General features: G+C 52.3%; 3 protein-coding genes across 3 annotated transcripts; 1 reads left to right on the forward strand and 2 right to left on the reverse strand.

Annotated features, from left to right (window-relative positions):
* Positions 1 to 472: 472 nt before the first annotated feature.
* Positions 473 to 3,086, reverse strand: P152DRAFT_338937 (uncharacterized protein). The gene is made up of 5 exons (XM_033675318.1): positions 2,462 to 3,086; positions 2,032 to 2,401; positions 1,551 to 1,977; positions 1,312 to 1,498; positions 473 to 1,259 (listed from the first exon to the last, which is right to left on the reverse strand). Exons 1-5 carry the CDS (start codon positions 2,667 to 2,669, stop codon positions 676 to 678), a joined length of 1,776 nt encoding a protein of 591 aa, XP_033534080.1. The 5' UTR covers positions 2,670 to 3,086; the 3' UTR covers positions 473 to 675.
* Positions 3,087 to 7,528: 4,442 nt separating this feature from the next.
* P152DRAFT_449194 (uncharacterized protein) lies at positions 7,529 to 8,959 on the forward strand (the record flags this gene model as incomplete). The annotated part of the gene is made up of 4 exons (XM_033678096.1): positions 7,529 to 7,672; positions 7,733 to 7,787; positions 7,838 to 8,398; positions 8,460 to 8,959. 4 exons carry the CDS (start codon positions 7,529 to 7,531, stop codon positions 8,957 to 8,959), a joined length of 1,260 nt encoding a protein of 419 aa, XP_033534081.1.
* A 1,343-nt stretch (positions 8,960 to 10,302) lies between these two features.
* On the reverse strand, positions 10,303 to 13,292 carry P152DRAFT_339150 (uncharacterized protein). The gene is made up of 2 exons (XM_033675319.1): positions 13,252 to 13,292; positions 10,303 to 13,147 (listed from the first exon to the last, which is right to left on the reverse strand). Exon 2 carries the CDS (start codon positions 12,950 to 12,952, stop codon positions 10,313 to 10,315), a length of 2,640 nt encoding a protein of 879 aa, XP_033534082.1. The 5' UTR covers positions 12,953 to 13,147; positions 13,252 to 13,292; the 3' UTR covers positions 10,303 to 10,312.
* Between the last annotated feature and the right edge of the window lie 1,296 nt (positions 13,293 to 14,588).

A 14,588-nucleotide genomic window follows, 5' to 3' on the forward strand; every position in this document is an offset into this window, starting at 1 on the left:
TTGTATCCTCACTTTGGCAGTGTAGAGTGCCTGATGCTTTCTCCTCGAGGGGTTTGGGTAGTCCTCTCATCAGCCTCACCATCCCATCCATCACCCATTCCGAAGGTCCAGCGCTAGTGTCTTGCCATCATCAGACGGACATCACGGCATTCCCCACCAAGCTCTTTCAACTCGAAATTGAGAAATAAGGTTAGAGAAGATGCAGCCGCATATGATATTGAATGAACATTTTGAATTTTGGAGCTACCTGTACCGCAACTGTAGATCATGAAACTACCTGATTGAATCGAGCATCAACACCATGGAGGGCATATCTTCGTCTCTGCTGGATCGCAGGAAACTGTAGCTGTCCTCTGTGTTGTAGTACTTCTCAATCATCCGTCGCGATGACGCTCACTATAGACCGTCCCCTCCTCATGTCGAACCTTAATCAAGGAGAATCTCAACGACCCATGACGCCAAGAGCGCCAGCCATCCTTCCCACCCAACCGCCGAATGAAGGACTACTAATCCACTACCACAATTTGTGAGAAAATCCGCCACGATGCCGCTATTACCAGAGAATCGATGAGAATTAGGGATTCACCATGGTACAACCTCGCTAGCATCGCGAGGGAACACCAGAGGGAAAAAGGTGAAACGTGAATGGTGAAATGACACCCTGCGGCGACGGATCTACGTTGCAAAGCTGGGCTCCTCGGTGCTTGCGACCGGTGCGTCCGCGGCGGTCTCGGCTGCCCGCTCGGGGGCCTCCTCTGGTGCGACCATATCAGCTTTCGCGTCTGTCATGGAAATGTCACCATCTCCTTCAGCGACTTCCAGGGTGTCCTTCTTGGGCTCTTCCGCTTCAACCGACTTCACTTCGTTCTTCTCGTCTGGTGAAGCGCCCTCCTTGGCAGGCTCCTCATGGTTGACGCCGTTGGTCTTCACCTCGGGCTCCTCGCTCTTCGGCGCAGCTGCTCCGGTTGATGCAGCAGGTGCCGGAGTCGGGGTTTCGAGCTCCATGGACTTGTTGTAGATCCCGAGAAGATCAGTCGCTCGCTGTCTGAAATGGAACTCCTCATCTCGCGGAATGTACTCGATTCGAAGCAATTGCTTCAGGACCTTGTTGATCTTCGTGGCCTTGATGATCGAAACCTCGAGATTCTCATGCTTTTCCAAATCGGAAAGTCGCAGCGACATGTCCGGCATATCCTCATCCTTAGGGGGGGTATTCTTGTCCAGGAAGCCTTTCTGAAGCCTGTGGCGAAGGAACAACACTGTCCACGCATCAGTTATGATCATGCAAACAACGAAATACGCGATTCTTACCCAGTTTCTGGCGCTTCTCGAGCTTCTCCGCCTCCGTCTCCTGCTTCTTCTCCTCCTTTGGAGCCGTATCTTTGAAAGCGGCTTTCTTCGCAGAAGGCTTGGAAGCCTTCTTCGACTTCGTGTCAGAGGCGGCTGCTGGGGTATCAGTGCTCTTGTTTGTGAGCTTCAGCTTGGGAGTTTTCGGGGGCTGTACAGAGTAAGCATAAATGCAAGAATTGTAGATATGCCAAATTGCTCACCTTAGTGCCCTCCTCTGCATCAGTGTCAGCAGCTTCGCCCTTCTTTCGCTTTTTCGACTTGGAAGCCTTAGCAGTACCATCTGCATCCGCCATCTCGACATCATCACTCTTGCCCTTCTTCTTGCTCTTCTTCTGCTGCTCCGCCTTCTCCTTTTTCTTCTCCGCCTGTTCAGCAGCAGCTTTATCCGCGGCTTCAATCTGCTGCTTGAGGAGCTCCTCCTCCTGCTCACGGTCTTCTTGCTCTTTCACCATGGCCTTCTCATGTTCCATGAGAACAGACTTGAAGTGGGTGAGACTATGCTCGCCGGCAGCAGTCTTGTAAGCTTCCCAGAGCGTGTTCGGCATCTTGCCTTGATTTCCGCTCTCCACTTTCTCCTTGATCTCATTCATGTCGAGAGGCAGCAGATCCGTGTTTGGTTGCCACGCACTAGATGATTGGGGTTAGCCAAAAAGTCACATTAGCACATAATCATGCACGTACAACTCATTAGTGGCAAGAAACATGACCGGATATCGCCTATCACGGACGTTCTTCCCGCCGACCTCGAAGTCTGCCCTCCATGTACCATCAACGCGCTTGGCGCTCACAGGGCGTTTGCTGAGCAATGAGATGGGTAGCATTTGCTCGTCGCAGATGACGGAAGGCCACGGCTGGTGCCCTCTCATGCGCGCAAACCAGAACTGACCCGGCTCAACGTCCAGTTGGAGCTGAGGCATGCTCTTCTTGCGGTTGAGCTTCTTGGATTTGTGCTCAGGCACCCCGGATGACGATTTCCGCTTCCTGTCCCTCTTGGTCGCGTCAGTTGCGCCGTTTGTTGTCGCGGCCAATGGCTCGATCGTGTCAGCGGAAGCTAAAGCAAGGAGCTGTCAGTGTTTTTGCCACTTTAAAATGAAGTTATCATGACGCGTACCTTCAGCTCCGTTGGTGCCTTCATTTGCAGGCTTTTGAGAACCTGCTTCCGACTCCTTGGTCGCGGCGGGCTCCGCAGAGCTGGTCTCGGTCTGTGGGACAGCATCTACAGAGGTAGAGTAGAGTGTGAGTAACCAACTTGATAAATGACGCGACATTCTTGATGAACCTACTATCGGTGGTCTGGTCTGTCTTGGCGGGAGTGCCATCAACCTTGGCCTCGGTGGACGGATCCTCCTTAGACGCGTCGGAACCGGCAACGGGCGCGGCAATGGTCTCCTCGGGCACCGGAGCTGCAACAGGAGCTGCAACAGCAGCGTCAGGCTTGACCTCCTCGGCCATGATGCGTGGAACGCGTGTAGAACAATTCGGTGAAGAGTGCAAGCTGATTACTGGGTGAGAACCACTCGGGAGTACAATGTCGCGATGACTTTGCAATGAATTCGATGAAGCTAGTTGGTGGGGGATTGGAAAAGGATGAGAAGCGAAGGTTTGTGGTGAAGATTTGATGGAAGAAACAGGTGGTTGATGAAAGCAAGTGGAAGATGGTTGGAAGGTGGGAGTTGTTGGGGGAGGTGAAGGTGAAGAAGGGTGAAGTGGTGGTGAATGAACGTCAGATGGATTCTTTTCCGGTCGCTCTCTTAGCTCTGAATGCACGTGACATGGAGTCGACGCGACAATAACCCTTTCTATCACCAGTTGCCAACCACTTGGACGATGAATAGCGCGCGACAATAGTAGATATTGAAGTCTATTGAGGAATCATACTGTAAACGGCTTGTATTAAGCAGATATCAGTTCCACGAATAGAAAATAGATGAGACTTAGCGACAATGGTGTGCGGCATCGCAGTGCACTTTTGGTCCGTTCCGTAAACACGCCCCCCCGCCCGCCGAGCTGGCTGTCGGGTCACCCAACCTTGACCAAAACGGTCATGCTGTCCGAGCTGCCACATTTGACATCAGGCTGGCCCATGCCGGTCGCGGCTCGCCTAGGCACATCATCACCACTTCGACCCTTCAATGTTTTGCTCAGTTGCGCCATCTCTCCCACTCGTGCTGACGCTGCTCAGCGTGCGTCTGCTTTCCCTAGTTCGGAAGAACGTGTCGTAAGACGGATTGAAGAATGGCCTCTTCGCTGTTGGATGCCCGGAGGCATCTACACGGTGGACTATTCATATTCAGACAGTCATGTATTAATGAATCGCGTCCATCTGAAGTACGCTCATCTGGAGTAGAGGCTTCTTCATAGACGAGATAGCAGTCATCGGCCTTGCCTTGAGAGGCGGCGTTTGATGGCCTCAGTATTTCCCTGGCTTTATGTTAGTGCTGTTGATATGAATCATGTCCACGTCGTCCGTCGAACATCCGAATTGCAAACTACCTACGCTCAGTTGCGTCGGCTTTCTCGGTGTCCAATACGTTCAATGGAGCCTGTCTGCCCAATACTAACGCTGCGTCCATAACCGTTCCCCGTGCCGGGTGCAAATCCAAGCTCTTTTAAATCAATGCGGTTCCCTTTTGCCGACATGCTGCTAACAGATGTAATGCTGATGATATGTATAAACATAACTTGACACTTCTATAGTTGTACGACAAACAGCCGAAGAGCAAATCGACTAATATCATTGCTGAAAGTCTCCCCCGTGGGCGATATGACGAGCGACTTAATGAATTGCGCATACTCAAAATAGCGAAATCAGGAGGAATATGGGCGAGTCGGGTACAAATCCACAAAATTCCAGGAGTTTGACAGTTGACTGAAAGAAAGCCCACAAAGTTGGATTAACTCCAAGCATCGTTGCTGGCCGGTCCACCTGAGTCAAGTGAGGAGGCTTACTCTGGCAATTGAGTATATATCCCACCAAGAACCGGACATCCTGACTGCGTCCAGATACGTTCTCTTACAATCTACCAGTGCCATCTTGACCATGATGGTGAGGACTACACCTTATCTAGAATGCTTCCAAGGCAGCGAGAGTTCCTAGTCCAGTAGCCCAGGTATTCGTATTCGACCCTCTCGCGCAGAAAGAAATTTAGCCTCCATTCTCATCATCTGTATTGTCGGTTTTCGTGGGTAAATCGGATTCGGTCCATGTCAGAGTGGAGTGTCCGACTCGTTGGCCACTGTAGTTCGATTCTAGCTAGGAAGGACACTTCGGCAACATGCGAATGCCAGCGAAACACTCCATTTGGAGATGAGGTTAAGCGAAACCGTGATGGGCTAGATGCCAATCTGGTGTTGGAGTGACTTCGACCAAGGATGGCATGAAACAAGTCGATCGACCACGGTCCTATTTTTCCGATCGTTTGCAAGTCTCGAGGCCCATTATATCGGTCGGACACAACTGAAATACAGTCATTTGATGGATTATCTCGTGGGGAAGGTCATTTGATCGCATAAACGATGCTTTCTTTTGCCGTTGTAGCGAGTGGAAGTTAAGATGTCTACCAGAAAAGAAGAGGAAGTTTGGTTCCGTTGGTCTCCTCACGTGGTCTGCCTTCAACCTCAAGTCTTCATGGCCTGATGCTCGGATTACTTTTCTCATCGCTTAGATATTCATTTTTTAACTTCATCGCCTTATTAGGCGCTATAGAAATGGTTTATCATTATAGTCCATGTTGTTTGTGTTCCGTTTGCCTGGTCTAACAGTCCTATGCTGTGCCTTGGGATGGATGCATTTTGGGCACAGTGGGACCCTCAACAGTTTATTATCAATCTCTTTCCGGGCACTAACTTAGTTTGAATCCATTTGATTAAGTTAGTTGATGCAACTTTTTATTCAAATCTTCTCCTCCAGGCGAAGTATCGCGTTCTCCAGCAGCTTATTCCAGCCAAGATCAACTCGCTCCCTCTAAACCTGCCCCGTTAGATCGATAATGGGGAGAACCGTCAAAGCCAGTCAATATTTTTACTCATCTACTCACACCAGACGATTTACATGTTTCAGATCCTCTAGCAAATAGTTATTTGGCCCCGAGCGACACATAAAGTCACGCAAGCCGGCAACCGTTGTTGATGCTCGTTTGAGTAGCTGCCGCATCTCTCGAGACGGTTTCAAGAACCTGTCTACAAGTCTTCCATTCTATCACACTCATGTCTCCGGTAAGAGCTTGGATGAGAAAGCGTATGGTCGTCGAACTTGTAGCAGGTAGTATCCCCGGCTTGTCAAATAGACAACGCTCTGAAAAGACGTCCTACAGATCGATAACATCAGTACTGGATGGTTAGGAGAATCCAGCGCGTACCCACAGTGTCACTGCCTGACCATTTCCGTTCAGTTTCCGGTCTAAGAGCTTCATTAAATTGCATGTGTTGTGGAAGGGGCGAGAGCAGTGGGATGTCCTTCTCTTCCCACAAAAGCTGCCCATCCAGTTTTAGGATCGCAGCCCCATTCTTAGCGACCGGCAACTGGTCCTTCAGTCTAGAGGAAATACGGCGGACGTGGACCCCATCCTTCATACCCGGACCAATCTTTTCTTTGGGAAATGGATCTACAACATTCTGGGCATGCAGAGACACATTCGATAGCAATGAATCCAAGGGAGAAAAGATGTCGAACCCTTCCAATGTCCTCTCCAGATGGCGCACCTCTGGTACGGCACACGGCCAAGTTGCAGTGCGTGGATCTGCGACCTCGACATGATGATCTGGTGAGCAATTGATTTTGGAAGGTGTTAGCTCCTCAGTCTATCTCACAACAAGGCTATGTTTGGTATCAGGCAGAAGTCCCCTTGGTCAGTAAGACCACTGTTCGGTGTATAACCTACGTGGCGCGTGCCCATGTCAGGAGTGGTGGCAGGTGGATGCTACAAGTCAATCACAGGGAGGGCAATCCACAATCGCCATGAAGGCGAGCTAGAACTCACTGATATCGGAAGAAGAAAGGACGAGCCATTCGTGTTTGAGCGGGGATTCAACGTGTGGAGTGTGCCACGGTGGACAATCATCTAGGCGCAGAACTCCCAGAGGCTTCCCGTGCATTGAAGGCCGATAATGGAGCAATGTTTACTATGGCAACTTCGAGTATCGCCTAGTTAGGGACAGGTAAATATCCCTCATACCAATGACCCGATATAGAAACTACCAAAGGCCTAGCGTCGATCTCAGAACGACGTTACCGTACAGCCCTAGAAGAATGGGAAAGTAAATGTCGGATCCAAAGTACATCATGACAACTAGATTGATCTTCGAGGACTGTTCACTGACCATTACTACCAGCATTTCTTAGTATATTGAGCCTTTGGGTGGCATGGCGCAGTGAAGTTGGGATAGCTATTTGGAAAATCGCTAACTTGTTCCGGTTAAAGCTAGCCGCCATCCTTGTATCTTCAACACCACCACGGCAACATCACAGATCTTCGCAGCCCGAGATCCTTGACATCGACCGTCAAGCCCGAGTGTCCGAAACTCCTCCTCCAATAATCGCATCTACGCAGTAAAGCCTGGATTGACGATCCGACCAGTTTGGTCTCTGATCCGTTCCTCCACGGGACAAACCTCCCACCCTTCACGACCAGTGTTTCCCTACGCTCCACATTGGACACTTGAGCCACCTAAAACCACGTTGTGCGGGTTAAGCGCCCTCGTGGTGGCCCATATGCACAGGCCTGATTGACTGCCTGCATAGCAGGGCAAATCAAACGTCATGTTCGCTGTTGCCGAATCTCGAAACGGAAGTTCGCCGTATGTGGGACGTGTATCGGTTGCGCTCTGCAGCGGATATCGACAACCATTCCCGGTGGTTGCCACTGCAGGCCTTTGAATAGGTACCCGAATATGTAGTCAACGGTAAGCCGCTCTTTAATGGCGATGCCGTCGTCCAAGTCTGCTTAAACTTGTGTTCTGAATCCTTCGCTTTCGATTTCAATCTAACCCTCATTTACTTCTATTTTCGACTTCATCTCGCAAACAGTTTGCTATAAGGTGTGGTGAAGTCCTGAAGAGGCCAGTGGAATTCAGATGAGGCGGATGAAGGGCCTATAATCATCTATCACGAGTTGTCTACGAAGGGTCGATATCTGGTTCCTCGCCATCTCATCCAACCGCTCCGGTACAAACTGTCAATATGGGTTACTCAAGTACTCAGGTCATCGCACTGGGCGCCGTTTGCGGTGCACTGCCCATTCCTTTCGTTGCCCTGCGATTCTACTCCCGTACTCTAACGCCGGCTGGATTCAAAATCGACGACTGGCTCATCCTACCCGCCTTGGTAAGTCGACGATCGTTCGCTCGTCCCTTGTGGTGACGAGAAGGAGAATGGTGTCCATAGGAAGCTGACATCTTAGAGTTGCTGACTGTCGGGATGGGAGCTGCTCTTATAATAGGTAGGTTAGCTGCGGCTCCATTCAATCGATACCTGCTAACATGTTTCCAGACGGCGTACTAGGAGAATTGGGTACTCACCAGAGCAAACAATACGGCCCGGATAGCCAACCGGTCATGCACGACGCCCTGAAAATCTACGAGCAAGTGAAATTCACCATCCAGCTCTCCAACATCGCCGCCGTCGGCCTGTGCAAGCTCTCCCTCCTCTTCCTCTTCCGCCGCATCTTCTCTACCCAACCGTTCAAACGCGTCGTCGATGTCTCCATCGCCATCGCCACCGCCTGGCTCCTCGGCTTCTGGCTCGCGAGCCTCTTCCAATGCACGCCCGTCAATACTATCTGGACGCGCTGGGAGCGGGAGTACGCGCAATATTGCTTCGACGTCGTCAAGTTCTACTGGGCCATCGGGGTCACCGACGCCGTGACCGACCTCTTGATCATGGTTCTGCCGATCCCGATGATCTGGAAGCTGCAGATGCCGATCAAGCAGCGTGTTGCCGTCGGCGGCATGTTCCTGGCGGGCTCGCTCGTCATTGCAGCGTCGGTCGCGCGCCTCGTCATCTTCCTGCAAGTCGGCGCGAAGATGGAACTCTACATCGACGACGTTACCTGTACGCACTCCTCCCCTCCTCCCATCTCCTCTAACCCCTCCCTCTAACTCCCCTTATCTAGACCACACCACCCCCGTCTTCTACTGGTCCGCCATCGAAGGCGCCCTCGCCTGCATCTCCGTCTGCCTCCCCACCCTCCGCCCCGCCCTTCTCCGCCTCTTCCCCGCCCTCGTATCCGGCTTCACCACCAACCACTCCCCCTCCCCCTCCGCCCGCTGGTCCTGGATCGTCTCCCGCATCGGCACCCGCCCCGCCGGCGCCCGCCCCTTCGACCCCGAGCTTGGCGACCCCGCATTCGGGAACGTTGTCACCATCTCCGCCGCCCAGCCGATGTCGGAGTGTCCTGTGAAGTTTTCGAAGTCACAGGGGCGCGAGCAGCGCGGTGGCGGGCAGGAGTTGATGTTTGGTGACGGGGGGAGGCGGGGGTCGGTGCCGGTGCGGCCGGGGGAGCTGTCGAGGGCGATTATGGTGAAGATGGAGGTGTCGCATGAGCGAGAGGGGCCGGAGTCGGAGGATGAGAAGTCAGATGTGTCGAGCGAGAAGGATTTGGAGTCGCTTTGAGGGCCGGGTGGTTGCGGGGGCGGGAATCTTTCGAATTGGCGCGGGATGCGAGGGCGTTCAAAGCTGATCAAGTGCTCATTGAGGGCTTTGGAAGATGTGTCTGGAACGGCGTTTGCTGGATATGCTGTGGAAGATGGGTCCGGAATCACGACATAGGCGTGGCGTTTATTGGATAGGTTGCTTTGGATACTTGTACGATACCCCGGAACATAGTGGTGTCTCCTCGAGCTTGTTGAACTCTATAATTCAGATTTCAAATCACGCACGTATTTCAGGCTCGACAACGGGTTGCGATGTGATAGCGGTAGACGTTGGAATTCGATCCCGCCCGGATAGGGTTGACAAATGCCTCCATGCTACTAGCCCGCAAGGTACCTATCTCTGACGCCAGCAACTGGAGAGGTGTTCCGGACATCCATGCCCTCCGTTTTCCTCCTTATCCATTGCCCGAAATGAGCCAGAAGCGCGTCCCGATCCGTCCCCCGTCCAACCCAAGCCCAGTATAAACCGGTAAAGGCCCGTCCCGTTCGAACCCATTCGATCGCGGGGCGGCCGGCAAATGCAGATTCCAAGGAGATTCACAAGAAGCGGATTTTGAAAGGCAGGCGGATGGCGAATGGAGGTCGAGTATAATAAATGATAAAAAGATCCGTCCAGAAAGGCCAACGAGGAACCGGAACCGGAACCGAAGGGAAAGCAGAAGTTCAATGATCAAGAAGTAGAGCAATCCCAAGCACTGCGAAACGAGCGAAAAACAAACAAAGCAACCATAAGCACACGCAAGAAGGCAAGAGAAGGGGAAGCTATTAAAGTATGGCCGATTCAGTTAGGGTAAGGGTTAAGTTACATGCTAGTTGGAGAAGAGAAAGGGGAAGGAAAATGAGGTTGATGAGGTGCAGGTATGGTTCAGGAGGATCCGCAGAATTGGGATCGGGGTGGGGATTAAGATATATGTGAGTGGTGAGGGGAGCAGTCGAAAGATTTCGGACCCTCCTGATGTATGAGTATGATGTGATTGATGATGTGCTCCAAGTCCGTAGGCAGTAGCCCGAGATCGCTCAGTGGCCGAACCGTCGACGTGAGCTCTGATTCCACTCGAAGAGCGAGTGAGTGGAAAGGAAGGGTATTAATGTAGCGCAAAGTGATTTCGAAACGCGGAATGAGAAGAGAAAGGGAAAAAAGATCAAATATTGCACAGCTGAACTGCAATAAAAGAGCCGTGAATGTGTCGCCCCATCGCCGTAATGCCTGGATGGTGATTCTCCATCCATGTTCTGCGTCGGACGTTCGCCGTCCGTCATCTCACTCGTCCTTCCTTCATCCGCCCGAGTGACTTGCCAATTCGGAGGATGCTCACATCCCGCCGTTGACGCCGATGGCCATGCCGCCGCCACCGATCTCTTCCTCCGCCCAACCCGGGAGATTCCCCGCCCCGTTGCTGTCGCCTTGGATCGCGAGCCCGTAATGATTGCCGCCGTATCCGCCGTTCGTCATGCCGCTGAAGGGATTGCCCATGGGCATCATGCCGGCCTGCGAGCCGGCCATCATCGGTCCCTGCTGGGTCGCCGCGGGGTGTTGGCCGTTGCCCTGGGTGAAGACCGGAAGGCTCACCGCGCGAGCGTGCTGGCCCCGTGCACCCGCGCCGGAGTTCGTGGGCGCGAGAAGACCGTTGACGGTGGTTGCGCCGGACGCTCCGTTCGCAGTTCCGTTCCCGTTTATGTAGGGTTGAGGGGACATGGCCATGGAAGATTGAATGGGTGCATGGGAGTGGGTATGCTGGTGGTTAGCCATCGAGTTTGAGCCCATATTCATGGAAGATCCGAGCGAAAAAGAAGCGCTAGGCCCGTGGGAAGCATGAGACGGGTTGGAACTGGTCGAGGTGCCCTGGGGCGGGCTCGGGGAGTTAGATGGGTAGAAGGAGGCAGCATTGCCAGCGGTCGGGAAAGTCGGTGCGTGCCCGGAGGTGTTGGCGTCGTAAGCAGTCTGCTGCTGCTGATGTTGCTGCTGCTGTGCCTGTTGCAGGTAAATCAACAATGGATTGTTATTGCCAAGGTTGAGAATCGATGTAGGAGTGGGGGCCTGAGCCTGAACCGGAGGGGGAGCATGATGGCCGTTGAGCATATTGTTGGGTGAGCCAACTTCTTCGTTGTTCATCTGCGCCTGTTGCTGCTGCTGATTGTGTTGACCCATTTGCCTGGGCGGGTTGCCGCAGCGGTCTTTGCCGAAATTCACTTTGAATCGCTTGTACTCATCCTTTCCACGCACCGCTTCGATGGCCTTGATGGCATTCGCAATGTTCGTGAAATTGACAAATGCACAGCTCTTCTCCCGAAGCGCGTTCACTAGCTCGATCTCGCCGAACTCTGAGAAATCCTGCCTTAGTCGATCCTCCGTCCACGATTCGTCCAAATTGCCGATGTACACATTTCGAGATGCGCCACCGCTCACGGCGAGTGCAATTGCGGGGGGAAGCGCACCGGAGTGTTTGCCCCAGCCGATCTTGAGACGCCGATTATGGATCATCAGGCCCTGTACGTTCGAAAGGGCATAGAAAGAAGCCGCAGAAGTGGGATCGATGAAAGTGACAAAGCAGATGTGCTTGTCCGGAATGTACCGAATGTGATGGAGCAATCCACCACGCACCACGTTGCAAATTTCCTCGATGGTCGTCTCAGGGTGAATGTTCCCCAGGTACACCGTCCGATTTCCCAGATTGTTGACACCACCGGCCGATGTTGCCACCGCTGCCGCTGCAACAGACTGCTGAGCCAACGCATTCGAAATCAGGTCGCGATCCGCACCGTTCAGCACGTGAGCGTAACCCGGCGCGATTCCGAGATATTGAGCGGCGTTCTGCTGCTGCGTCTTCGACACATATGCGCAACGGTCCTTTCCGTAGAACACACGTCGTGGAGCCTGCCATTTGGTTTCTTGCGGTAACTGAGCCACGGCTTTGACAGCATTCCCGATGGACAAAAAGTGTACAAAGGCAATGTTCTTCTCCCTCACAATCTTGACGGTGTCAATCGGTCCGAATTTGCCAAGATCCTCTCGAATTTCCTCTTCGGTGATATCCTCGGACAAGTTGCCAAGATACACGTTCCTGGACGCATTCGATTGCTGGACTGCAAGCGCCACCGAAGTAGGCACCGGCGATGGCTTTCCCCAACCGATCTTAATATCTTGCCCCTTGATGGCAAGTTTCTTGAGGATGGCATCGGAGTGAAAGTGAGTCGCCGAGCTGCTGTCAAGGAACGAAATGAAAGCGCAGTTCTTGTCCGGTAGGAGTCTGACCGACTCAATTTGGCCGCTTCGAACGTGTCCTAGGATCTCCTCCGCGGTAGTGTCTTGGGGGATATTGCCAAGATAGACGGTTCGGCTCGTCCCGGACATCAATCCTGGGGACAAGCCCAACGGATTGCCATAACCACCAAGGGTGTGGTTCCCGAGATTTCCGTATCCTCCAGTGGGAGACTGTGGAGCACCATAGAAGTTGCCAGCACCGACAGCGGCGGGTTGCATGAGGTTCTGATACATGGTTGGCGAAAGATTGGTATGCCCCTGCGTCGGACTACCGAGTTGGGTCTGTTGCTGAGATTGAGTGACAGATCCCTGATTCGGAAAGGTGGAGAAGTTCTGGAACTGAGGAGTGAAGGCGTTCGGGGATCCAGGCTGAAAAGGGCTGCCTAGAAGGAGCTGGGAAGGCAACAGCGGGGTGAAATTCATGTCATATGCGGTTCCAGGCGTTTGCATGTCGCTGCTGCCTGGTGCATGACCGTGTTGATTGCCGCCTCCCATTCGCCCCGTGTTGATATTGGGGATATTCGGGCGCTGCAAGTGACGATCTCCGAACGAGGGCTGGTTCCCGTGAAAGGCTCCGTGAGAAAATCCGGTACCATCACCGTTCATATTCGCGCCATTCATGTTCGCTTTGCCGTATGGAGGGAAACGGTTCGAACCAGGGCCATTCGGCGCGGAGTCAGGATGCTGCATATCGAGCAATGGGACAAGATCGTCCTTGAAAGTTTCCGAAAGTATCGCGTGGGGAGAAGCAAGGAGGGTCGACACGAAAGGTCACGACCGACGAAGGAAACAAGCGAGGGGGTCGGGGACGGGCCTAAACCACGTCGAGGGCAGGAATCGGCACTGAAACTGGAGTCCGATCGATGTTGTTACGATCAGGGGACTCTGGAGAACCGAGACGAATGAGTTAGCTTCAAGAATTCCATTATCGGCATTCTTCTGAGTGGAAGCGGAATGCGGAAATATCAAGACTGAGGAATGAGACTTACGAGTTCTATAGACACGAAGGGTCTGGAAACGACGTACGACTTATCGTGAACCTTCTCTGCACATCAAGCACCGATTCGAGGGCAGCTTCGATTACTATTCACACTTGTTGTCGGACAATACGCGACGCAAACTGCACTATTGAACCAGAGCTGTGGGTGATTATCTGGTGTCCGTATTTGAGGGCGGACAATGCGAAGGGGCGTTCCGCTATTGACAATCTCTTGTTCACAATGTACAGGTGATGGAATGATCGAGGGACAGTCGACGTAAATAAGCACTATTGCTTGGGGGATGAATACAGAACCAAAGGATGGTGGTGTGGATTCGGGGGTGTCTGGCGGTCGATGGAGGGAATTATGGAATAACACGGTCGAATTGGCGAAACAATGAATAGGCGAATAACACTATTATAAGTGAATCGGCAGCTATTGAACGAGTGAACGAAGAATAGATGTAAACGGATTACAAGCCTAAGGGAATAGATGGCAGAATCAATAGCGAGGGTGTGGAGTGAATAGCTAAACCGAGCTAGGTAGCTATTCAAGGTAACACAGATGGGAGAAGATGAGAAGGAGAGAAGTGAAGACAATACTTCGAAAGACTGGAGATAAAAGGAAGTGAAGCGAATGAAGATATGGATTGAATGAATGAAGGAGAGTAAAAGGTGGTGGTGAATGGGGAGAGTGAGAAGAGCGATGAATGAATCGAGGATGAGATGGAGAGTGAGAGACAAGGAGAGGAGTGACACAAAACAGACCCTCACACAAGGAGTAACAAGGGTTAACAGAAGGCCACAAGGCCAGACCCAGGGCTGGCCTGAGCTTGGGCGTCGGTTGTACCTGGCGCTTATCCCGATTCGGTATGAGGATCTACTGTGATTGGATGATTGGATGAATGCCTTGAATGCCTGACGCTAAATAGTCAACGCCGTCTATTGTAATTTGCTGGATGGAAGCCAGAATCCCATTGGGCTGGTGAAGGTGTACAGTAAATAAAGTACAGAGAAACACTGTGTACGATATTAATATTACTGGCATCCTTTTTTCCAATGGTCACGCAAGAGGATGTTCTCGTTTAAGTATTATCTCAATTTCCATCAATTTAATCAACCCAATCATGGTCCCCGGTATTGGGGATGGTGGCATATTACCGCGAGCCAGTTGTCCCGGGAAAAGGAGATCGACCAACGATGGATCCTCCGGTTCAAATTGCATCTTGGCTTCCTTCAAGACTTCAACGTGCATGTGGATCGGGTGGATCGCTGGCGAGTTGTGCCCTGCCGAGTGCAGAGTGCAGAGTGCAGCCTGCACACCTCACAGAAGTCTCCTGTAGTCCT

This window comes from Eremomyces bilateralis, assembly GCF_010015585.1.
Source record: "Eremomyces bilateralis CBS 781.70 unplaced genomic scaffold P152scaffold_9, whole genome shotgun sequence".
In the NCBI taxonomy this organism is placed as follows: Eukaryota; Fungi; Ascomycota; class Dothideomycetes; order Eremomycetales; family Eremomycetaceae; genus Eremomyces; species Eremomyces bilateralis.

Bases quoted from the DNA above. Each gene is read 5' to 3' on its own strand.
- P152DRAFT_339150 (XM_033675319.1), bottom strand. From the start codon at position 12,952: ATGCAGCATCCTGACTCCGCGCCGAATGGCCCTGGTTCGAACCGTTTC.
- P152DRAFT_338937 (XM_033675318.1), bottom strand. From the start codon at position 2,669: ATGGCACTCCCGCCAAGACAGACCAGACCACCGATAGTAGGTTCATCA. The intron at 2,402-2,461 runs GTACGCGTCATG...TCCTTGCTTTAG, and splicing joins AGGCACCAACGGAGCTGAAG to CTTCCGCTGACACGATCGAG. The intron at 1,499-1,550 runs GTGAGCAATTTG...TACTCTGTACAG, and splicing joins ATGCAGAGGAGGGCACTAAG to CCCCCGAAAACTCCCAAGCT.